Source organism: Prosopis cineraria, unplaced genomic scaffold (assembly GCF_029017545.1).
Source record: "Prosopis cineraria cultivar Desert tree isolate PC_DT_omini unplaced genomic scaffold, ASM2901754v1 PC1, whole genome shotgun sequence".
Classification (NCBI taxonomy): Eukaryota; Viridiplantae; Streptophyta; class Magnoliopsida; order Fabales; family Fabaceae; genus Prosopis; species Prosopis cineraria.
This window is the reverse complement of record NW_026555332.1, coordinates 36161074-36186508: the sequence shown is the minus strand read 5'-3', so window position 1 is coordinate 36186508 and position 25435 is coordinate 36161074. Positions and strand designations below refer to the sequence as shown.

Sequence of the window (25435 nt, the reverse complement as noted above, 5' to 3'; positions counted from 1 at the left end):
AATTATAAAATTTCAATTTAGTCAAGAGGATAGAAGTAAAAAAAATTTTAATTATAAAAAGATCAAAACACCTTTTGCATATTATGTATAATCATTAGTCCTTAATTTTCTTACTTCACTTTTTAATTTACTAATATGAGCTACAAATTATTAACAAGTCTTATAATTATATAAGATTTAACATTAATTATTCAATCAAAAGTAACAATATTAGTTGTTGAATTGCTAACTCAACTTATTAACTTACTAATATCAATTGTAAATTACTAATATATTTTATAATTTATTAATATTAATTATAAATTATTGATAAATCTTGTAATTTATAATTGATGTTAGTAAATTAACAAGTAAAGTTAGAAAATAAATAACTACTTTTATTGTTTGTCTGACAACAGATGTAATTTACAAGTAATATTAGTAAATTAATAAGTAAAGTAAAAAAATTAACAACTAATAATTTTATACAATAATAAATAAAGTCTACTTTAATTTTTCCACAGTTAAAATTATTTTTAATTTTATTCTGCTGAACTGAAATTTCAAAATTTTTTTAACCTATTAATAATCAAATCACATTTATAATCCCTATTTGAAATTCTTCTAACAAAATTCTACGTAAACATATGTCCGTGTTTTGATTTCAATCTTATATGCAAAACTAATAAGAAAAATGTGTTCAAAAAGATCAATAAGTTAATGACAAAACTATTGATTGTTTGGTTTAACTAATAAGAAAATTATATTCTTTAATTAGTTTGGTATTAAAGTTAAAAGTTTTAATAGTGGGTCAATTTGTAGCATTTAAAGAAAATAATAAACAAACATACAAAGAGAAGGACAGTAAGACTTAATAATAAATTAAATTCAGGAGAATCATGAGAGACATAAGAATGGTGGGCCCTGTTTTATGACTGACACAGCCAAAGTAATATTCCTTTTTATTTTCCTACCAAAAAAAATTCCTTTTTATTTGGCCATATATGGAATATCCTCGGAAATATAAAAATAAAATGTCTTGTAAAAATATTGCCGACGCCATGAAGAATGGGTAGGAACTGTTACAATCAAAAGTGGTCCCAAATAAAGCTTCCCGCAAATTTGGCTGGGTTTGGGAATCGCCATTGTGTCGTTGCTCTCTTTCGTCCTGCCTGAACCAAAAACACGTTACTTATAGTACATCTCTGCACTTTACATTTCCCCGTTTGATTGTTTTTTTCCCCTTTTTCTTGTTTTTATTAGAGGGACAGTTACTAATAAATTAAAATTATAAACGAGATTGAACTTTTAACCTTTCACTTACATAGTAAAAGCTTAAATGCTATTAGGTTACAAGATCATAATTATAAGACACTAGACCACTTACAAGTTGAGTAGATTAGTAACATTGTGCTATCTTAATATTTACTTGCTTGGGTGTTATTTATAAGAGGGAGAAAGTTAGAAATTTTTTTGATTTATTTTTATAAGACACTTTATTTGTCTTTTTTTTTTTCAAAGAAACTGTCACGTGTTACGTTATTCTTTTACCAACAGAATTACAAATTTTAAGTAGCATTATCACTTTTTTTTAAAAAAAAATTGTCTCTCATAAAGTTAAAGTTTATTTTCATAAGATAAACTCGATTCTTTCACATGTTAAAAATTAATTAAAATAGTATTTTAGTTCTCATCAAGAAGAAAATATTTTAGTTTAATTTTTTTAATTTTAAACATAATTATTATTCTTAGTGAACTTTTTAAACTATGTGAATTAATTAATTTTTTTACATTTGAATATGGGGGAGTATGTAATTAAATTTTTATCACAAAATTTTTCTTTTTACACCTTATTAAATTTTGGTGAAAGAAAATATTTTATTAAAGTATATATAATATTTAATAGACCTAATTAAAAATTTATTAAAATTTTTTAAAATATTTAATATATTTTAAAATTTTCATTAATTTTTTAAAAATATTAAAAGTAATTTATAAATGAGAGGGAGAAAGTATTGTGACTAGCTGGCAAGAGAAATTGCAACTAGGCATTTTAATATAATTTTGAAAAAAAAAAGATTGTACGTCTTATTGCTTATTTTATATTATATATATATATGTATAGATATGATACACTGATTAATGCATGATACTAGGCATAAATTTGCAAGGTTGAAATTAATACATCATGGACTTTTTTTTCTTTTTAAAATCATTTTAACAAGAAAGAATAAATTATTTTTCTTCAAATTTAGTCAGAATTATGTGAGCATTTTTATTTTTGGAACATACATAAAGTTTTACCATTTTCAAAATAAATAAATTTTGCAAATATTATAGAAAGTAGAGTTTTAATTAATTTTGAATTTTATTTTTATGGATATAATTATTGATCTAATTTAAATTTTATATAATCTAAAATAACTAGAAAATTGCATAGGTCTGTGCAAGAAAGTGACATGTTATTTGAGTAAGTGGTAAGAAATTTTTTGGTAAATTCAATATATTATGTTATCCATAGTCCATTTAATAAAAATGTATTAATTTAATCAAATAAAATACATGTCATTATTTTTAATAACTTTATTCTTATAAAAAAATGCTTATTTAATGTTTTACCTTTTGTTTCTAAATTATCATTAATAATAGAATCAATTTTCATTTAATGTTATCTGAATGTTATATTTTTATTGGTAATATATTAAGATTTACCTAAAAAATTTTCATAAGTGATTGGGAGTTTGAGTCTCAATCTTTATATAAGTTTTTATATCATTGGAAGATATCTACCTATTATTTATTGCTCTCAATACCTTGAGAGAATTTTTTTGCTTGGACAAAACCTACTCATACTTTTTTTTTAACTAAAAAAACAATTATGTTAGCAAATAAAAAAGGAAACAACAAGATAAAAAAACCTCACTCATACTTATCAAAATGAAAAGGGGTGAAGTGGTCCTTCGAAATTGTTAACTTAATAATAATAATAATAATAATAATTTAGCTCACAATTTTGATTCGCCAAGCAGCAGAACTCATAAGAAGATGAAGCTGTATTCTTAGTCACTCATGTCTGACACAATCACTTCAATTTATTAGTAAAGTTAAAATATATATTTAATTTTTTAATTTTATATAATATTTTATTTTAATCCTTTAATTTTATGAAACATGTTTTTTGTTTTTTAACTCTAATATTATTAATTTTATTTTAATAAATTTTTACATTAAAATTTTAAATATTCATAAAATATTTAAAATTAATAATATTATGGATAAAAAATAAAAAATATATTTTATAAAATTAAATTATTAAATTAAAATTTTATATAAAGTTAAAAGATTAAAAGTATATTTTAATTTATTATTAATTGTTATTAATTATTATTATTAATCATATTTATTTCTTGTAGATGTTAGAGCATACACCACATTGTTCAATGTTCATGGGTTCAACTCCAACAATACAACTTTTTATTTTTTAAAAAAAAATATGTTTTTTTTAAAAGAAATTATTATCTGAAAAAAAGTTTAACTTGTGAGAGAGAAAAAAAGAGAAAAAATTTCTCAAAATTAGGTTCGGTATCATTTGCCTTCATTATCGTATCTACATAAGCAAATTACAGGATTCTCATATTTTGTAATCTTATTAATTAACAGCAGAAAAAACTAAAGAGAGTATAAAAGCAGGCGTAGGCAATAGATTCAGCGTGGTGGAAACGAGTCAAAATCCATGAGGAGAAACTTTTAGGGGAGGCAAATCCTCTTTACCAAACCATCACCACCACAGTTTCATCCCATTATTCTTCTCTCCGATTTCTCCATTTTTCTCTCTTTTACTTTTTCTGAAGTCAAAATTTTCTCTGCTCAATTCCACTACTAGAGGAAATTTTCCCCTCTAGCATTGATCCCGTTTCATTTCCCTCATCTCTCACCCTTTTATGTGCATGTATGTCTGTGTCTCTGAACCTTCCTGCCTGAGATTGTAGATCTTGGTGTCGGTGGTGGGCGATCGGAGTTCATGTCTCCCTCGAATGGTTTGCAGAACGGAGAGGCCGTTGGTGGTGGGCTCAATTATATAGAGCACCGGGTTTCCAAATTTGACACTCTTGCCGGTGTGGCCATCAAGTATGGCGTTGAGGTACTATTGCTCGTTTCCAAATTTAGTGGGCATTTTCCTTGTGATTTTGAAGAGTCTTGTAAATTTTCCGGATTTTTATTGATGATTTGTGTACTGGTAATTGCTCCCCAAAGCATGCAACTTGTGCAGTGCTATGTTCGTTGACGACGAAGATAAAGATATTATGCTCAATTTGCTAAACTTCTTAAAGTCGATCTGGTTTTTTTGGAAGGATGGTGATTAATTGGTATTTTCATGACTAAGCTGATATAATGAAACACTTGGATTATTGTCCAAAAAAAAAAAAAGGAAAGAATAATATGAAACGATTCAATTAGCAATTTCGCATCGATTATGCGCATGTTGTAAAATTTCTCAAAGTGGTCTGATTTTTCCTTTTTTTCAGGGAAGGGGGATGGTTAATTAATATTTGCATGACTAAGCTGCAGTGAAAGAGTCACTTGAAACGATTCAATTAGCGATTTGTCTTTTTGTTCTTCGTTTTACACTTCTCTGATATGTTAGCTAATTAGTGGAATTAAAGGGTTTGGAGAACTGGATAATAAGAAAGGGAACAAAAGAGGACTTAATGTGGAAAAGGGAGGAAAAGAATCTATTCTGTTAAATTCACTCTCAAATATCATTTTGTTCTTTGAAATGGTCATATTTTTATGCTTTGAACTGGATGAATGGATTATTGATTGCTTAAGTATTAATCTATAATAGTTCATAAAAAATTTCTTGTAACGGTTTAGGTAGCTGACATTAAAAGGATGAATGGGCTAGCCACGGATCTTCAAATGTTTGCAATGAAGGTATTGCGGATTCCATTACCAGGACGACATCTGCCATCATCTAGTCAACCTAATGGATCTGCCAAGTTCGGGTGCAAATATGCTTTTATTTCTTAGATCTTGCAATAATTAAAATCCTCTTTTCTTTAGTGCTTTTGCATGTAAACATGGATTTTTTTTTTTTAAATGCCAATTCATTGGCATGTTATGTAGTCGAACAATCTACTTCTTTTAGAGTTTGAAGGCATGATATGTTTCCTTTTTATTCGATTGTGTTGAATTTCTTACACATGTTTCAAGAAAAATTTGTAAATGTAAAATTTTCAGCTCCACAGTTCATTGATCATATGATTCACCATTCACTTCACAACAAAGCAAAGATTTCCCTTTGCTGGACCATACAAGTGCCTGAACTATTTCCTAGAAGCCAAAAGTTGATGTTGCCAGAGCTCCATCTTGCTGTCTGTATGATTTTCGTTTCACAGCCAAGATAGTGTTGCTCTTATATATTCTAATGTCACTTCTTGGGAACTTTTTAGCCTTTGTGTCAGCTTGCATTCTTTTTTGGACTCCACTTATTGTCTATTGGTTTTGTTCTGGAGCCTATTGGATGCTTCATTGCTTTAATATGCTGTAACTTTGTCATTTAATTGAATGCTACTATTTGAAATTTTGTTGACTTATTTGAACTTAATATGCTTTTCTGGAAACTTTCTTCCTTTTTGAATAAATGAGTTCAATTAGCTTGACGTGGTAAGTATATTACTTAAAGGTTACTTCGTTTCTTTATTACTTAACTTCACTGACCAGTCAACTTAATTTGAAAACTTCAAGGAATATAAAAAACTCATTTTTACTAATTTTGCAGGGATGATCGCCCAGACAGGAGACCTCCTCATATAGGTCAATCGGGTATGCAGGAAGCTTTCCAGTCTCTGAGACTGAAAGCTCCCCGACAGAGCATGTCACCAACAATGACCACCTTACAGCAATATTATGGGCTCAAATCTTTAAATCCCAGGGGTACATCTGAAGGAACAGAAATGGCAGTATATTCATCTACTGGTTCAAATTATTTCAGAGAGGATTGGCTTCCCAAAGCCTCGCCAATGTCAGATATGCCACCTGGTTTACTCACTGGGAACAGTGCAGTGCCTGAGTATGTACCTCTTGTAGAAATTGGGGATGGAGGAGGTGATAAGTCAGATGAGAAATCTGTCCGCAGACGACAGAAACCTGAAGTTGATAGTGGAGCTGGTACCCCGGAAAAGCTATGGAAAGAAGAAAACACTGGTGGGACCAGTGGTTTCTCTCCTTCAACAGGGAAAGGCTTAGCCATGAGGCCAAAATCAGCTAGCCGAAATCTGCTACATTCTGAGTCAGAGTCAGGATCCTTAGATTCAATTCCAATAGGGCTGGGAGAATCTATAATGATTGATGGACTTTCTACTGTGCATAAATCTTCAAGTACATCAAGCTTTAAGGAGCAGGAAAAGAATAACTCAGCAACAGTCTGGCCAACTGGATGGAGTTTGAAACCAGACTTGCAAGCTCTTTCAACTGCATCTATCGCCAAACCTATCTTTGATGGCTTACCTATACCGATAACTGGTCGCAGGAGCAAAGCTGCCCTTGATTAGGGTAATCCATTCCCATTCTTTGAGCCAATTTATTTTTTGACACTACATAAAGGTAAGGGGGAAAAAAACTACAAGATGTATTCCTTCTGTTGATCAAGCTTGAAGAGAGAAAAGAAAAAAAAATCAAAATACAGGGTTAGAATATTTATTTCAGGCATAGGATAACAAGGGGTGGATGGATCATGGTGTCGTCCCCAAAAAGTATTAAAAATGTGCAGGACATGGAGCTGGGGAAATTTCCATGACAAAAGGCTGCAACTAGTTTCTGGCAAATGTAGCAATGATATGAGTGTAGTCCATCCTTTATTGGTAGTTCAGTTATATATGAAAGTCCAAAATGAATTTTTAAATAGATGGAATCAAGTTAAATGTCATTTTGTCCACTTCATCATTCTTATTGGAAATGTGTATCTATTATGATTTATTTTTTGAGACCTTTTATATTTGGAACCATGTGGCCTCGGTTTCCATTTTTGTTATTACAATTGCTACTATGGAATCTGATTCTGATCTATAAATTTTAATATTCAGATTGCAATCTTTTCATCTGCCTTGCAAGGCAGTGGCCTATATAGGTGTCCATTTTGGTAATTTCTCTGTGACGTGTGCTTTTTTTCAATTGAAGGTATTGATTTAATTGGAACGGAATTTGATTGCTGTATAGCATTGCATTCTTATGCACTAATATTTTTTCCCCATAAGACCTAGAGTAGAGAAATGGAGAATATTCAGGTCTGAATTTGATAGATATAGCAAATTTGATTTTTTTTTTCATATTTATTATAATGAATGTATATAATGTGTTCAAGGAGAGATAAAGGATAGTGAATAGATGAGATGGGGTGGGGGGAGAAAGAAACGAAAGGAAATGTTAATTTTATAGACGGTTGCAATTTGTTTTCTATTGCCTAATATATGAGTATAAAAAAAAAATTCTTGATTTCTAGCTCTATCTCAAATCAATTAAAATAGTAGATAGAAGTTTCCAAGTGTTTGGCAGATTTAAATAAGATTGGATATGATTTGTCACCTAACAAATTATGGCAGCGTCATTGCTATTGTACTTGCCTGACCTACCACTAATACTGCCATAGGATTATTTATTGGTTAGGAGATCTTTATTTGAAGCCATTTATCTTCCATTAATGTACAAACATTTACCCATGAGCATGTAATTTACATTTAATTAATCAAATGGTACTCATCATTACTTTCATTCAAACTTTTGAAGCTTTTTAGTTTACTCTGACTATATAGTGAATATATAATTTTTTTTTATAAGCAGTGAATATATAGATTTTTATTATAATATGCATAGACACACGGACCCTCCAGTTATGTATACAAAGTATTTTTTTTTTTAAGATAAAGTTGATCTAATTTATAAAGTATTGTGTTAAAATATCAAAAGATTTTTTCCTTTTATACCTAGAATTTTAGTAGTGATTTCATGCTTCAAGCAAGGTTTTATGATTTTTTTTTTACAAAGAATGAAAATGAATAGAGATATAATTGGATATTTGGATATTTTTTAATAAATGAATTCATGTGGCAACCTTTCTTAATGAAGGTAAAAATGTCTGAAATACCTTACCGTAAGGAGAGGATTGTGTGTGTGTATATCACACGTCATTCACTTAGGCACGAAAGAAAACATTTCATAATTGTTAATAGTTTTATTTATTTATATTTTTTTAAAAAAGTTAAAAATCAGGTTGTGTAGTGTTGCATGATACCCTTTTATCCATTCATTTAAAAGAGTTTGGTGTTTGATTTATCACATGACAGAACGAATTCGTAGACATGTGAAAGAAATGTACTGATAAATGGAGAATCAATCCTTGTCACTGATCATTAAAGGCCGTGATTTTCTTTTCTCTTTTTTTTAAATAAAGCATTTATATTATACTTATTACACACATATTTACAGCCCATTTTAAAAATATAATTCTCACTAATCATTGTGTTAGTAGTATCCTGTTCAGGATCAGGAATTTCTCTTTGAAATATAAATCATTTTAGAAAGGTTGCAAGCTTTGGAAATTTGAGAATTAGATATAACATAGAGAAAATAGCAACGAAGGACCTTTAGAAAAAATTTATATCAATTAATGACTAGTTATTATTAAAATTTAAATGAAAAAAAGTTTGAATGCACTATTATTAATTTAGAATAAGTTATTATTAAAATTTAAATAAATATTTGTTAATAAAAAACTAACCTGAATTAATAAATATCTATTTAAATTTTAATAATAAATAATTTTTAACTAATATTAAATTTCTTTAAGCAATTCTTGATTGATATTTTCCCTGCAACAAAGGTGGTTGCTTTTGCTCTAGCCAACAATACTTGGTGGATCAGGATATTGAAAGTTTTTGGATAACTTCAACATTTTTGCTGTTAAAACATGTGGTCCATATAGCTTTTCTGAATGACTTTTCGTCTCCTAATGCTTCTATTTTATCTTTAACATTGTAAACCTTTATTTTATTATTAGCATATCTTCCTTTTTACCAAGAAAAAAAATAATCATCTACTTTTTAATTTCTCTATTAAAAAAAAAACAGTTCCTTTCGGTGGTTTTTGTCATGTTTGGTTTCCTTCTTAAATGACCAAACGCCTCGTTGGGATCCTATCAAGGGGTCGAAATCTGAGATAAGAGTAGTAACATCAACTGCTTTCTAAATGAAAATGAGTCCAATTGTATAATGGATCACCAAACAAAGAATTGACTACAAATTGACTAAGTCCATAGCTTTTTTTTTTTTAAAAAAAAAACAAGACTCGGTTGTTTGCGTCTCGTTTTCCTTTTTAAGAACTATTTTGCAATATAATTTTTAAAATTATTTTTCAAAACCAAAAAAATATTTAATTGTGTTAATTTAAAAATAATTTTAAAATTAAAAATTGATTGATAATGATGGTGACCAGTAATTAATGATTGTGGCTTATGATAATAATTAATCAAAATAATTATAATTTTCAATTAGAAATGTACATGGGCTGGTCATCACCATAGCCTGATGCTTGGCCGGTGTGTATTTCAGGTTGCCCGATACCTGAATGGTCAGGTCAGGTTTGGCCCAACTTAAAAGAAATATTTTTTACATAATTAAAAAATAATCTTCATTTAAGATACATTTTATGTGAAACTAACATTAGGGTGAAAAATAATAATTTTTAAAACCATATATGAGAAAAAAAATTATTTATTATTTTTATATCTCACTAACTTAAAATTGCTTTAAAATCTTGAAAATGATTAAAAAACAAAAATCATAAAAAAATATCTATGATAATCATAAAAACAAGATATTACTTGAAATTTGTAAAAAAACTAGTAGTATAAAATAATTATTCTTCACTGAAATATTTAAAAAATACATAAATGTTTGGCAATAGGGCTGTGCAATGTTTACATTGTAAAGCTCGGTGAACTTGGCCCGGCTTAAGTCATTGAAGCTCATCGGATTAAGCATCGAGCCGAGGTCCCAGTTTGCTCAGCTTAGACCAAACCAAGCATGTGCTATTTCTTATAAATAACATTTATTTTACGATATTATTTTTGGTTGAGTCAACACGTACTGTATTATTTTTTTGATCTTTTTAAACATTCCTTATCATTGTAATTTTTTTAATCTCTTTCAAAAATTTAAAATTTGTTTTCAACTTGATGTTAAGTAAAAATAATTGATAATTGTTCATCATATGTAATTTTTAAAAAATTACTTTTCATTCTAATATTAATTTTATTAAAAAAATATATTTTAAATGATAATAATTATAGTTTTTCAAGAAAAATTTGTGCATATTTTTCAAAAAAAAAAAAAAGGCTCTGATTGTTTACTGATTGGACCAAATCTGACCCCAAAAAGGCATTGGATTGGCATGGATAAGGCAAGGTGGGACTCGGTGAGCCCAAACAGCTCGGGTAGGGCCGAGCATATTGGGCCATCAGGCTATTTGGACAACCTTGTTTTCAATAGTGAAATATAATATATTTTGAAAATAAAAAAAAATGAAAACAGTTTTTGTTTTTGAGAAACAAAAAAAAGAATAGTTTTAAATACAATTAAATTCAAAACACTTGTCTCAACAAGTTTTTACAAAAAAAAAAAAAAAAACTGTTTGAAATCAGAAACCAAACATGCTCTTAGTATCTCAGAGAACTGGTTCCATGAATATTTTGAACAGAATTCTAGACATGCTCACCTCAAAATTTACTTCAGTCTACTGAAATCTATAGCAAAACCAGCAGTCTTTTCTAGCCTCGAGATCACTACAGACTACGGTGTCGTAACTTCCCTCAGGAATTATAAAAAATAAAAAAGAGGTTGACCTCTCTCTCTCTCTCTCTCTCTCATATGGAGGGGGGTCAAGAGCTGGGCTTACCACCTATTTTTAGGTGGTTTTACTTTATAAATACGAACAATCCAATTCTGTGTGGTAAATGCCTCTTCCAAGTACTCTAGTTTGATGTCTTTGTTTCCAATTTCAACTCCTCTAGCACGATCATACCTGCCATTTCAAAATATGAGAGTATAAACACAATTTTGCATCACTTGAACAGAATATGTTAAAGCATACACACAACACTAATTGCTCCCTCTCGGTTTCGAAACTTCATTCAGGTTGAAAACTTCCTCTAGACAAAACCTGTTAATTACTAATTCACTAGCACATTCCTCATTCAAGAGCCCAATCAAACATGACTCAATATGCCTCTTCTAAAAGACCCAGACAGAAGGATACAGAACAGGAAGAAAAGGAGAAGATTGTGGGGGTAACAAGTACGGGTATTTCAGTCACTTTTTTTTCAATATGCTACCTATGTCTATTTAGATGTGAACAACCACTTGAACTTTTTTTCCCAGCTTTTTCTCACACTATATACTCACCTTTAGCTATTCATTAAAACAAGGACACCAAACTAGAAAGTAGACTCATGACTAAGTTCGCACAAGAACTTCAAATAACTTTGTTGATAAGAAAGAAATTTCACCACTGACCCTAAAGCCAAGGTAAAGAGTCGCCAAGGAAAGATCTACATAGCCTTAAAATTATACATCATGGTTATCCCTCGGGCTTAGTTCGTCCATTAATCCTAAATGATTTACAGTTCACACAAACGTAGACTCGGACCAGCACTCAAACTTAAGAACTTCAAGCACCATCCCTAACTCGGGCTTTTCTTTGCTCATCCTTGGATTATAAAATAATGTCCAACAAGAACGACTTGAAACTGATTAATGTGATAAAAACTGACTTATTTAGGACTTTGAAAAAGAAGCACAATCTCCATTTGACTAATCAACCAGCACAGATATTTCAAATACCCAATCTGAATAACTCCATCTTTCGGTTTGGTGCACTCAGACCTCTGAATATCAGTAAAACAATGAAGTTCCCTTCATAATGTCAAACCTAAAAGGCATAAAACTTACCCAGGTGGTTTTCCATATTCTGTTGTCATCTCCCCAAACCGATAGTAACAGAGCTTATACCTGACAAAAAAGATTAAGAAATAATATTATCTCACTGCGTATCAGGAAGTCACACCACATAGAATGTATCAAATTATGTCCCTCTACAATTAAACTAAAATATCAGTAAAAGTACATTTCCCTCAACACTTTCCTACCCTTCTTCTTTTAATAACTGGACACCTTGATCCAGGCTGCTGACGCGCTAAAATACCCAGTAAACTTAGATACCTAGCCTTAGACGTAGGTAAAAGAGTAGTTTATGCATTTCAAGTCAAGCTAAAGCATTTCCGAGGGGGAGCAGAAATTCTGAGCTAGCTTGGGAATTCCTGAGGGCATAATCCAACTTCAGTTTTTCCAAGTTTAGATCATACTTTAAAAATCAAACCTAATATATCTTTTTTTTTTTCGAAAGAATATCCTTGACTTCAAAGACATAATGCAACTGGTTTTACCAGCCTTTCCCAATGTTTTTATCCTTCCGTTTCTTTTTCTTCCCCTTCCCTTTCTGCAGTTTTGGGTTTGAGAGGGGACAACGAAGACTGCAATCTGTAACACAGTGTTTACATCAAATCATCAATCTTACTCATCGGCAATGACAAGAGACCTGAACTTTTGATTTCATCTGATTCAAATGGCTAACTGAACACAACTATCTATGCACAATACTATGATCATCTCATGTACTTACGTCACCCAGATATTTGCAGTATGTCTGCTTCAATGATGGCAGACAAATTAATAAAATAATATATGCAAAATTTGATATTATGTTATAAATTTATATCTATGTGTTATCTAATTTATATATTATTAGAAAGATGACAGCAATATAACATAGAATTCAAATTTGCCATGATAAGGAACCAAATTCACATACTGACAAATACTCAAAAATAAAGCATATAATACAAGAAGAAACCAAAATAAAGCATAATGGCGTTATGCAATTCATGTAGCCAATCCCCACCTAGTAAGATAAGGTTTGTTGTTATTGACTTATGGACCCACAGTAATTCTACTAAAATCAAAACAAAACTCCAATCCAACGGAATCACTGGAATTAAAATACAATTTAAAAGGCCATGCCCAACTAGCAGTCTAAGACACTTACATGAGACAGTTCAACATCTTGGGGGCTGCACCTTTATCTACACGATATTCCCCATTAACAAGGTAATCAGGCTCCTTTATTACAGGAAAAACTCCACCACCAATTCTTACCATCCACAGAAATCTACACAAAGTTAAGAATATCATATAACAAATGTAAGAAGCATATAAAAGAGAAGATAACAAAACACTGCCAGTGGAAATAGTGAAGACAATCAGTAGGTGTATGCAACGACCAATCTATCAGTGCAACAAGAGAACCATCGCGGGCAACCCTAAGATATTTGTCCAAACCACAAAACGAAAACTACTGGTGTAGGGCCAAAAAATCATAACCCACTCCTAGTGTCTTGCCCAAACATTTAAAAATGTATATAAAGCCCAAAATAAATGCATCAACATGGTTATAGAAGGTCAAAAAAATCTCCTATTTTAAGAATAGTGTGAAGTTTAGATTACACACCACGTTTGAAAGGACAGTAAGGAGCATGACAAAACCCCTAAAGATGAAAATGATCAATACCCAAGAAAAAAATTGCTACATGCACAAAATAATATTTAAAAGATATTGGAGATCAAAATATAAAATTTATCAGATGGCCTTACTTGTTAATATCATCAGAAGAATACCCAGTAACACCACCGAAGACAACTAACACATAATCTACATCAAGCAATCTCATAATCTCATAAGCCTCATCCTCATAAGAAGACATTGCACGCCCAACAGTTGCTATGTGTGTATTGTTCCAGGTATTATTGTCAACAATAACAGTTCTATTTCCCATGGCAGTGATCTGGTAACCATAATCCCACCATGACATCACCTTAGCATGTTGTGGAGTATTCTGGCGCAGCCAAAAGTAAGCTTCACGATAATCATCAAAGATGACCCTATTGCCATGAGCACCCCTTGCAGCCAAGACAATTGACGGAGATGAATAAGCCTCTGATGTGACCCAGGTACAGTGAGTGGCGTATCTACTGAGTAGGTAGAAAGCACCAAGAAGTAACATAATAGAACCATTTCTTTGGAAAGGCTGGGAATGATCAACTACACGCTGTTGATGAGTAATAACGATAAGCTATGATCACCACAATAACAGTAGGAAAGCTGCTTATCACCCAAATTGAGAGACAAAAAAACCATCTTAACTACATAACAACAACCACTAAGATTCTAGCTGAAATTATATCAACTAATGAAGTCAAAAAGAACTGCTAGTTGCAACGAAAGAACATGGCATCAACTGGATTACCATCTGCATTACCCATTTTGGTAACATTTAAATGATATCAAGATTCAATGGGCATCCAGATTATATTCCACTCGTAAAAAAATTATAATTTAGAGCCAACTGATTGTATATATAATTTATGCACAACATTTAAACCCACAGCTTAAAGATTCACTAGTAGACTGGAAGCTTAGGAAAAATGAAGAAGATATGATGCAACCCATGAGAAGAACCTTTGCTATGCAAGTTGCTCCAAAAAATCTCACCTTGGGTGAACCTTTAGTGGCACTAGTTCCTTTGGTAGAACCACCTTGCAAAGTTTTGCTTTTGCCCCTCACCAGGTGAGTCAAGTTCTTCACAGTGGCAGACACTGCAATAGCACTAATGAGGCATACTGCAGGCGCAGCAACAAGAATCAATCGGACCATAACACCAGCAAAATACATGCTCGTAAGACCATACATAACCACAAATATTGTGGCATCTGACAACCTCTTGAAGCAAAAATAGAGTCCAGCTGGGAAAAGAAATAGCAAGATATGGAAATCAAACATGAAAGATGACCAAGCAGTTGGCTGATGCTCAGAAACCGATGCAATGATTGGAATGTGGTCCTTAGCATATGTTGGATCAAGCAACGAGTAAAACCTGCCAGTCCATGGAGAAATATAACCAGATGCAGTGCCTATTCCCAAAGCAATGGCACCAACACTAACTGCACAAGTTACAGTGATCCTCAAGAAAGCTTGAAACAATTTTGTGTCACTAAGCAAATACCTCACCCAATCCAAAAAGTAAAATACCTGCGAAGTTAATCCAAGTTAGCATCACAAGAAAATTTGCAGCCTAACTTTATCAAGGAAATCTGTACCATTGATATGACCACAGATGCCAATTTACTAGGAAGGTTAGGCATGAAACCAAAAGCTAGTCAACCAGCAGTAAATCAAATTAGAATAAAATAATTTAGAAGGGAAAAGAATGACAAACAAACAAAATACCAATGTGAAAAACATCCAGAAAAAGTGCTTTCTTCACGTGATTAAATCCCTTTCATGCAAAGTGTTGATACAGATTCATAGAACTTCTAAAAGCGTCATATTAGGCAAAACCGCTAGTAAGCGTTAGCTTCAAACTTCTTTGCCACACTGCAAGCAACTCAATGAGGTGATAAAGAGAAATGAGTCAAGTGTCAGGAAGAAACCTGCAGCAAGAAAAACACGCCCATGGAAGCCATATGTTCTCCAGACTGCACATGCTGAAATCCTACAAACCGAATCTGCATTGCAAGCAACATTCCCAGCACATACATGGAATTATAGGCGATATACAGCCTCATCGAATACCGTCCCGTGATCAAAAGAGCCATCACATAAAGTGGGATCAAGTTGATTATAAACACGTAACCACCCCAAGCCGAAACCATGTAGAAGTAACCAAAAGCCGAAGCCAGAGACCATGCAAGAGACCCAGTGTTCACAGCCTTCACGAACAAGTAAAATGTTAACAACAGGGCAAAAATCGCAACACCCTCATTATCATATGATCCAGCTACGGATCTTGAAATATAGCCAGGACAAATGGCGATCAATGCTGCAGCAACGAGACCAGCACCCGAATCCCAAATCTCTTTACCAAAGAAATAAGCAACCAATGTAGTATTCGATGCGAAAAATGGAGCTGTTAACACACAGACCTCGCGAATATGAACAGCAAACCTCAAAAACCGCAAAACCCAGTAAATTATAGCGGCAGTGACCATGAGACCAGGGTAGAGAGTGCCTCCGATGATTCGTCCAAGTGGATACCAACTCTCAGAGTCAAACCAGTTCCAGAATTCATAAAAACCTTTCTGGGTCAAGAAGAGAGTAGTGCGGTAATTGAAGTAAGGATCAAACTCATGGATCATGGACTCGTAACGCAGAACACTGAAAAGGCGAGTGATGAAAGCCAACACATAGACGAGGCATAGAATCGTAACCCGGATCAGCAGCTCCTGCTGCTTGGTCTTGAGTTTAAAGCTCTTGAGAGAGAGATTGTTCAATAGATTGGACTGTGAAGTAGTCGCCGTAACCTGCATTGCCGCCGAACTGCTCTGGTTCGACCCAGATTTCACACTTCTATTCACGGGATCAACCTTCCCAACAATATCAGAACGAAGTTAACTAAAGGGAGCGTCTTCAATTTTTATCAGAACCACCCGAGAAAGTGATGAGTGGTTCAAAAGCCTGGAATTGAGTGTGATTGCATTGCAATTCAATCCGAAACTAGTGGCGGGACTCGGGAAAGGGATGCTTAGGGATCTGGAAATGGTGGGAACAGAGAACAGAGTATGATTCCGAATTTACCAAATATCCCAAAAGAAGAAAAATTTTCAGAAGAGAAAAGCAGCCCAGCGGTACGAGGATCCTACCAGACAAGAAGCATGGTCCCAAAATAATTAAAAACCAAAGTATTGACAGTGCGCGACAACTAAATGAACTAATATAACAACCGAGGTTTTCGGTTTTGGAGCCAAGTGTTCACTGTGCACGTGCGACAGCTCTTTAAAATGGGCCAGCCTGCCACCTTTTGGGCCTAAGAGAAACAAGAACAAAACAAATATATGTGGGCTTAGAATGGCAACAAATATAAATCTAGCAAATAGGATTAATCTTTCAAAACATCATAGATCCAACGTCAAATCCTTACTAAAAGAAATGTCTATATTTAGTATTTAACTGTGTTTAATAAGTGAAAATGTAGCCTATATATCATGGAGTCATGGATTCAAATCATGGTGTCAATATGAGGACTGTGTTGATGAATGATTGTAAATATTTTTATGAGCATTCTTTGAATTTAGAAACATATGTTGGCCTTAATAAGCTTACAAGACTCAACTTACTTTGATCCAATAAGTTGGGAGGATACCTTTGGCATTCAAGGGGGGAAAAGGAAGGAAAGAAAGAAAGAAAGAAAAAGTATAAGGGCTCTCGATAATTTTTTAGTTGGAAGAAGCAAAATGGAAATATAAAGTGTTTCAAGTTGCATCAGACATTCACATTATAACTAGTAGAGGTCCTCTGAAGTTACCTAGTATTCCTTGTCTATAAAGAATTGTTTGCAAACATCGCAGCCAAGACCACAAATATTGGAGAACAAGGATTAGGTTGGAGAAGGCTGACTAAACCCTCGGGCTTGAGAGGTAGAATTACTGATGATAAAGTAATTTCAGTAAGATATCTCGTCAAGAATAAAGAATGAAGACCTTCTGAATGTTGTGGCCCTGCCTTCATTGCATAGGGGAAATATCATTACTTTAACTTATTTGGCAAGTAAATGGAAAACATATTAGCTTCTGGTTTTGAGTGAATAATACCTCTTCATGAATTATCTTGGCGAGAAACCAAGTAAAAATAGCATACCTAAAGAGATTTCTTCACTCCAATCAATTCCTCAAAGATTCATAGGCATTCTCCTCACAATCTGTTTCAATGCATGCCTCACCCCTCCTTGAACTCTTGTATTCTGCTTTAATGAAACCCCCTTCATGATTCAAGCTCACTAGTACAAAATAGCCATGAATATTGATTTTGAATGTCTTTCCTTGTCCAAGGGCACAAGAACAGATATTCAATGGTCTACACTTCCATGTTTGCAATTTGGACAGTTAGGATTGCTCACTTTTATTTTTACACAGCTTTCCTTTGTTGCCAGGACTAAATTCCCTGCTCTCCTTTGACTGATGCATTGATGTCAATCAGTGCTCCAGATTGAATAAAAGATGGGTTCAACTTTTCATAATAAATGTAGACATTTACCGTGAACCTACTACTCCCACTCGTCATCCATATTAAAACACCAGTTTTAGAGTTATGGCGTCTGTAAGTACAAGGCACTTTACAAAATTTCAGTCGTAATTAAAATACTTTTCTCGAAAAATGCTTAAGAAAGGCATTTGAAATTGAGATAATAATGGCATTTAGTCGATAACAACACTAAAAAAAGGGAAAATCTAAATCATCTCCTAAACCTAATTGTTTTTCAACACCCGTGCATGTTATAATAATTACAGGTCGAGGGAGTAAATAAGAAGTCAAATTGAGTTACTTGACTTGTAAGTAACAAAACTCCACCACGTTTATAATTAACATTCGAATGAATGTGTGATTTACATTTAAGCCATTAAAGTTAAATACTCCCTCTAAATCAGAATATAAATTATAATTAACTAATTCCCAGTTTACAAATAATATTAGTTAAAATCTTGAATTCTTAAAAATATCCACATTTTTTCATTTATATCATCATTAAATAACCTATACAAGAGCCTTGATAATAGCAATTAAAATTTCAATACATTATTTAAAAAAAAACAGTAATAAAAGAAATAGAAATATAGTTGAAAAAAACAAATATAAAATCATCTAATAATTTATATTTTGAACTAGGCAAAATTTTTAGAAGATCTCTTATATCATAATCTGAAGAAAGTAACTATTAATGTTAACCGGTAATGCTAGTTTTGTAACTTCACTGTTGTATCACATAGAGTTCTTCACATCGCTATAACAGGTGCAACAAAAAGGAAATATCATCAAACTTACTTATGTTTTGTCCTGAACTGTTCCTCGGCTTGCCAATTAATGTAATGTACCAATCAACTGTCACACATTCTAGTAGACCTTGGCAAGGAGAGAAAAGCATGCCTGTGCATGATACATGCACCTTTTAAACATCAATAAAGAATTGGCTGGGCAACAGCAATGCTATGACAAAGATTGCCATAACTTACCCAGAAGCACAGAATTACAAAGCAAACAACCTTGCAGAAACAGCAAGTTGAAGTCATTTAAAATTCATCGTCAAGGGCATTATCTATGGTAAGTGGTGTACACTCCAGAACCACGGAAATTGGAGCTGATTGGGTCTGATAAAAAATTTTAGTAGCCTCAAGGTCCTAAAATATCTTTTATTTTAATTTATCTCTCTTTGCTTTAAAAAAACGGGGGGAAAGAAAAGATCCAATATAATTCACAAGAATCAAGTGTTTGAAACTTGCAGAAAAACCAAAGGTTTTGATGAAAGTAAATGAAGTTAGATGTCCAACAATTGAACTACTCAGCTAGGCCCCTCTGCTTGAAAATGTCTAGCATGGCAGCCCCAATTTTTGCAGGAGACTCTACCACTGTGACCCCAGCTTCCCTGAGAGTCTTAATCTTGTCTTGTGCAGTGCCCTTACCACCTGACACAATAGCTGCAAAAGGAAGCAAATTGTTGAAGTACAGTTACTATCGAACAGATACCAGCATAATTAAGAGCTGATGAAATTAATTTTGATCTGATAACTCTTTTCTAATACTCCTAATTTTGAACTGATAACTAAATTGTTTGCCTACATGGGTTCTGTTTGTCATGGCATGCCTTGTAAGTTCAACCACCAATTCAATCTATGACAATTGCAGAATGTTACCCAGTATAAGGGTTTGACAGTTTTGAATATTGCCTGTTTCCAAGAAAAAGTTTGACAAATTTAACCTTCATTGACCAAAGGTAAACCCCCAAAAAAACCAAAGAAAAATATAAAGGAGATTTAAATGAAGATAATGTAAAAATGGTTAGCAAAAATTGTGTAAGCTACACAAGTAGCATGTTTATGCAACTAAGGTTGCCTCATTTAAGAATAACCATAATTATAATTATCAGAAGGATGGTTAGTTAGGCTAGGCCAAATCTCTTCTTACAGACCAAAACAAAAAAGAAAAGGAAATATATATGAACTCGCTCATCACATATTTATCATGGCAAACAACATGCAGCAATGATATTTTGTATCAGATGTCATGAGAAACAAAACTTCACAAGAGAAATTACCTCCAGCATGACCCATACGACGACCAGGTGGAGCAGTTAATCCAGCAATGAATGCAACAATAGGCTTCTCAGTACCGCTTTCCTGTATTGTCATTCATAAAATCAATTTAAGAACTCATGTACCAATAATAAAATGACTATTTGATCAAAAAAATAATAAAAATAATGACTATGAGCAATGTGATGCTCTAACCTCTGAGTTAAGCAGGCTCACATAACAAATTGTGCATGCATAGGAATTTAATAAATTACTCTTCATTATTAACCATCTATTCTTAGCTATTTTATTCCTAGCTCTCTTTTCCAATAGAATAAAATGTAGAGCCATGTAGATCATCAAGTAACCCTCCAACCAAAGGAACATTTAAATTCTTGTCCAGAAGGAAGGGGGGGGGGAAAGCACATTTACAACATCGTTTCTGCTTCATAATTATATTTACAACCTTCACCAACAAAATTACATGTATCTCCAGAAGCATGATAGATGACTTATTTTCCTTTCATACAAGAAAGCTACGATATTTAAAACTTGTAAATTATGTTACACATCAAGAACACTTTATGCGCCAATGTAGTAAAATCAAACCTTAATTAACGCAGCAGCATCCTCTTCTGCAGTCCCTCCTATCTCTCCTATGAGAACGATACCTGAATAGAGGTAAAAAAAAGTAAATATGTCAAAAAAAAAAAAAAGTACAAACGGTAATACTTACAAAAAAAAAAACTGTTAAATTTGTTAGCATATTTACAAGGCATACTTACCATAGATAATCCAGTTGAAACAAGCTAAAAAAACTTACTCTTTCAAACAGTCATCAGCTTGAAAAGCATTACTGCCCAACCTTATTCCATATATATAAAAAAATTTCAATGCGATGAACATGGCCTTAAGTCGCCAGGCAAAATATGATTGATGTCCTTTCTCTTTTCCTATTTCCCAAAAGACAGTATATTTTTTTTGCCTTGATAAAAGATTGACTTCCAATCCAATGTAGTCTTTGGCAACAAGTTATCAAGAGGGATAAAATAAGATAATTTAACTGTCGACATGGCATAAGGGAAAATAAGAGTGGACAGCTGTCCTAAAATATTTGCCTTGGCTTTTGCAAGGAAGAACAAAAAGACTACTAGCCACTTCAGGGCACCATTTCTCCATGCATTTGCACATAAAATAGCTACAATTCAACACATGATCCTAAATACAAAAATCAAATATTTATAGTTAGATTTAGTAAACTATCATCCAAGCAGATCAAATTTTTACTACGCTTCCAAACCGCACTTCAATATTCAAATTAATATACCTTCAGTTAGTCACCTTCAATGGTCAAATTGTTCCTCCATTTGATTTTTTATAACAAATAAATAATTTGGAAAATCATCTCAGCCCAGGTTTTACAAGGGTGTGCTTTATTTACGTTTCTCAAGGCAATAACACATATAAAAAACTTATAACACTTGGGGATAAAGGACCACTTTTATGCATTATAACACCCCAAATCCTTATCAAATGGACTTATTTCATAAACAACAACAACAAGCCATTATCCCACTAGGTGGGGTCAGTTACATGGATTGCAAAACGTCATTGTGCTCTATCATAAAATGGACTTATTTCATACTCCATTTCAATTCATCACACAGCCAGCAACAAGTGACAAAGTACCTTCTGTCTGAGGATCTGCTAGGAACTTCTCCATGCAGTCAACAAAGTTTGTTCCATTGAAGGGATCTCCCCCGATACCCACACACGTGGATTGTCCAAGGCCAACAGCAGTCGTTTGGAAAACCTTAAAATTAAGAAAAAAATTACATGGTTGATGGTTTATGTTATTATCTATGGAAAACAGCATCACTGTAAGCATGCTAAGGTAAAAATGATAATAAAAAATCTAGGGAATAAGCCTATTATAGGATAACAAACAAGCATTCTTTGTTTTGGAAAAAGTTATATGATAGTTTGATTTTTCTTTTCAGGTGCACAATGTTCAGCAAGTAAAATAATCCAGTGAAGCCTAACATGTGAATTTTTATGCTTTAACTCTGCTGTCAGAGAAGCACGGCCAGATGTTAATAACAGAGCATTTTTTTAGCCTCCATAATACAGAACTGACTATTATAAAATGTGCTAATATCTTTAGCGTTAGATATAAGTGATTCGCCATCATCCATTAAAAAGAAAATCTACTAGAACCACCACAGGAAAACCATTCTCACAAAGTACTCCCACATCAATCTCTAAAGTACTGCAATGAAAACATCAGCTCCCTTAACTAGTAATCACAATTCCTGTAAACAAAAAAAGGGCTCACCGCTTCATATGTCAAGGTACCAGAGCGAGAAACAATTCCAACCCGTCCAGGCTTATGAATATAACCAGGCATAATTCCAATTTTACAATGCCCAGGCTTGATTATACCAGGGCAGTTTGGTCCTATCAATCGAGTTTTGGACTGCTTGTTAAGAGCAGCTTTTACTCGTACCTGAAATTACAAAGACATTTAGTTCAGTGCCACTCACATAAAGAACAGAAAGGATAAACTACAGTGCACTGTTCACCAAGTCTATGTAAAAGTTATAAAGATGCAACACATTAGTTGGTTATATAGATCAAATCAATCAAAAAATAAATAGAATCTCACCACAACTATGCAGTGGCCATCTAATCTCACATCACAACTCAAAAGACAGACTAATACACAAAAATATGCCCACCCAACCAGAATCATCCGAATGGAAAGATTGCAGGACCATACTTAAACATCAATTACATTAACAATTGTAATAATAAAAAATCACCAGAAAGAAGAAAAGATAAAACAATCAAAACTCCAAGTATGTGGTTTTCTTTTAACAAGCACCAAATAAAGTTTGCAGATGGATTCTTCACCCCCCCCCCCACAAAAAAGTTTTGCAGATGGATTCAGATATAATAATTCTCAATGCCATATGAAACTCAAACCCAAAATTTAACTTTTCATAACAAAAAGAAATTACCATATCATGCTGAGGAATTCCTTCGGTAATGCAGACAACAAGATCCAACTCTGCTTCCATTGCCTCCATAATGGCAGCTGCAGCAAATGGTGGAGGAACATAGATAACTGAAGCATTGGCCTTGGTTTCAGCTTTTGCTTCAGCAACAGTATTAAACACAGGAAGTCCCAAGTGTTCCGTTCCACCTTTCTTTGGTGTTACACCACCGACCTATTCAAGCAAAATTGCATCAATCCAATGATAGATGCCTGCTTATCCACAAGAAGACATGCAGCCAATAGATACATTATTTACACAACATCAACTTCTGAATTTGTTTGTGCCCAAAGTTGCAAGTGCAAGAAGAAAAAACCCAAGAATCTAATTATAGTAGTACAATAACTACATGTACATTCAGCAAGTTGGATCATTAGTTAAGAACAGATTCATACCTACACGACCCCAAATATCTTAGTGCTATACTGCTGTCCCAATGATGAAATTATTTCGACAATGTAACAAGGGTTGAAACTTGAAAGTTCCAGCATGCTAGCTATGTTCTTGTTGTGATCCGTTAGATTTGAGCTCCTTAGAGTCTTCTACAGAGCTAAAGCGATTATCTTTGTTTATTACTAGCATGTGACCCACTCCAATTTATATAGAAGAACAGATCAACCATATTAGGAAATAAGTAAAGGCACATCAATGTGTTCCTAAGAGTTCAAAATCAATAAGGTCCAAAACTAGAACTTGTGAGCAATGTCACAAATTTATGTTCATTGAAAACGTGGTGAAATTGAGTAACCAAGAAAGGTCCTAAACGTTCACACACAAAAAGGTATTTGAACGCTCAGACTTTCATGCCCAGAATCACAGTTTGATGCAAACGGGCTTTCTATTTGAGTCGTGATATAACGACTTATTCAGCTAAAGCCAAGCCACTAAACTTTTTAGAAAGTTCTGAAACGAGCTGGCTGCAATTACAATCAGATTCAGCAAGGGCTTGCATTTTACTCGAGCAAATAAACCATAATATTATATGGCAAAATTACTTAAGCCCAATGGAATAAAATGCATAGCAGTTCAATTTCCACGTAGAAATTGAGAAGGTCTTCGAATTCAGTAATGTGCTGAGCAGACATAACTAACAAACAGTAATTTTCCAAACGCAATAAATTCTATTAAAAGAACGACCTACATAGCCTACCAGACACAGGGGACAAGCAACCATAGGTCACAAGAATATTGAAACCGAACATAACGTAAAAGCTACACAAACATTCAGAGGAATTAAGGTACCATCTTGGTTCCGTATTCGATGGCTTGTTCGGTGTGGAAGGTTCCATTTTTTCCGGTGATGCCTTGACAAATGACGCGCGTGTTTTTGTCAACAAAGACGGCTGGAGGGGGTGGCGCAGCCGCCGTGTAATGGCGGATGTGAGACAGAGACAATGGTGGCGATGGAGAGGTTTTACGTGACAAAATGGAGCCGATCAACTGGACTACGGCTTGGCGACCCATCGTCCCCCGTGACGTGATTCGCCGTTTCAACACTTGCTAATGGTAGCTGCTGAAACGCATTAGTCGCCGTTCAAGACTCCATATTTTTCATTTTCTTGGCCAGCTTTTTATTTTAGGGCACACGAATTTTTGCAGAAAGAAAAATTTGGGGAACAAAATTCCAACAGCAAAAGCGAAAATGACATCCAATATTCCAAGTACCCAAAAAATTAAAAAATACATTCATTTTTTTGAACGAAAAAAAAACATTCATTATGTCACTAAAATTATTCTTCTTATTCTTCTTAGTTTTTCCAAAATATCTTCTAAAATTTCAAGAGCAGTTAAAAATGCGAGAAAAACAACAACACCCATAAAATCACTAAAAGGTAAAAAAATTGAAGGGGAAAGGTTGGAAAAATAATTATTAAAACGCCTCCTAAAATTTCAAGAGCATTTAAAAATGCAGGAAAAACTAAAAACACCCATGAAATCACTAAAAGGTAAAAAGATTAAAGGAGAAAGGTTGGAAAAATAACTAGTTATTTAGAGTAGAAATAATAATTACTTTAAATTTAAATACATCCATGAAATTACTAACGAAGTAGAAAGGTTGAAGGAGAAAGGTTAGAAAAATAGCTAGTTATGTGGAATAAAAATGATAATTACTTCAAATGGTTTTTTACCAATTGATCTACTGTAAGAGTCACTCCCTCCATTTAAAAATATAAG

The 25435-nt window shown here is 33.1% G+C and overlaps 3 protein-coding genes across 3 annotated transcripts; 1 reads left to right on the top strand and 2 right to left on the bottom strand.

The window, feature by feature from the left end:
• Positions 1-3677: 3677 nt before the first annotated feature.
• On the top strand, positions 3678-7103 carry LOC129305685 (uncharacterized). The gene is made up of 3 exons (XM_054945662.1): positions 3678-4120; positions 4855-4985; positions 5762-7103. Exons 1-3 carry the CDS (start codon positions 4001-4003, stop codon positions 6531-6533), a joined length of 1023 nt encoding a protein of 340 aa, XP_054801637.1. The 5' UTR covers positions 3678-4000; the 3' UTR covers positions 6534-7103.
• A 3593-nt stretch (positions 7104-10696) lies between these two features.
• On the bottom strand, positions 10697-16818 carry LOC129290335 (dolichyl-diphosphooligosaccharide--protein glycosyltransferase subunit STT3B-like). Its single transcript, XM_054927083.1, has 6 exons — positions 15576-16818; positions 14638-15174; positions 13740-14194; positions 13135-13257; positions 11982-12041; positions 10697-11055 (listed from the first exon to the last, which is right to left on the bottom strand). Exons 1-6 carry the CDS (start codon positions 16449-16451, stop codon positions 10926-10928), a joined length of 2181 nt encoding a protein of 726 aa, XP_054783058.1. The 5' UTR covers positions 16452-16818; the 3' UTR covers positions 10697-10925.
• Positions 16819-19033: 2215 nt separating this feature from the next.
• On the bottom strand, positions 19034-24842 carry LOC129306127 (succinate--CoA ligase [ADP-forming] subunit alpha-2, mitochondrial). The gene is made up of 7 exons (XM_054946511.1): positions 24503-24842; positions 23225-23434; positions 22540-22710; positions 21894-22017; positions 20814-20875; positions 20228-20309; positions 19034-19610 (listed from the first exon to the last, which is right to left on the bottom strand). The coding sequence occupies exons 1-7, from the start codon at positions 24722-24724 to the stop codon at positions 19471-19473; spliced, it is 1011 nt and encodes a 336-aa protein (XP_054802486.1). The 5' UTR covers positions 24725-24842; the 3' UTR covers positions 19034-19470.
• Positions 24843-25435: the final 593 nt, after the last annotated feature.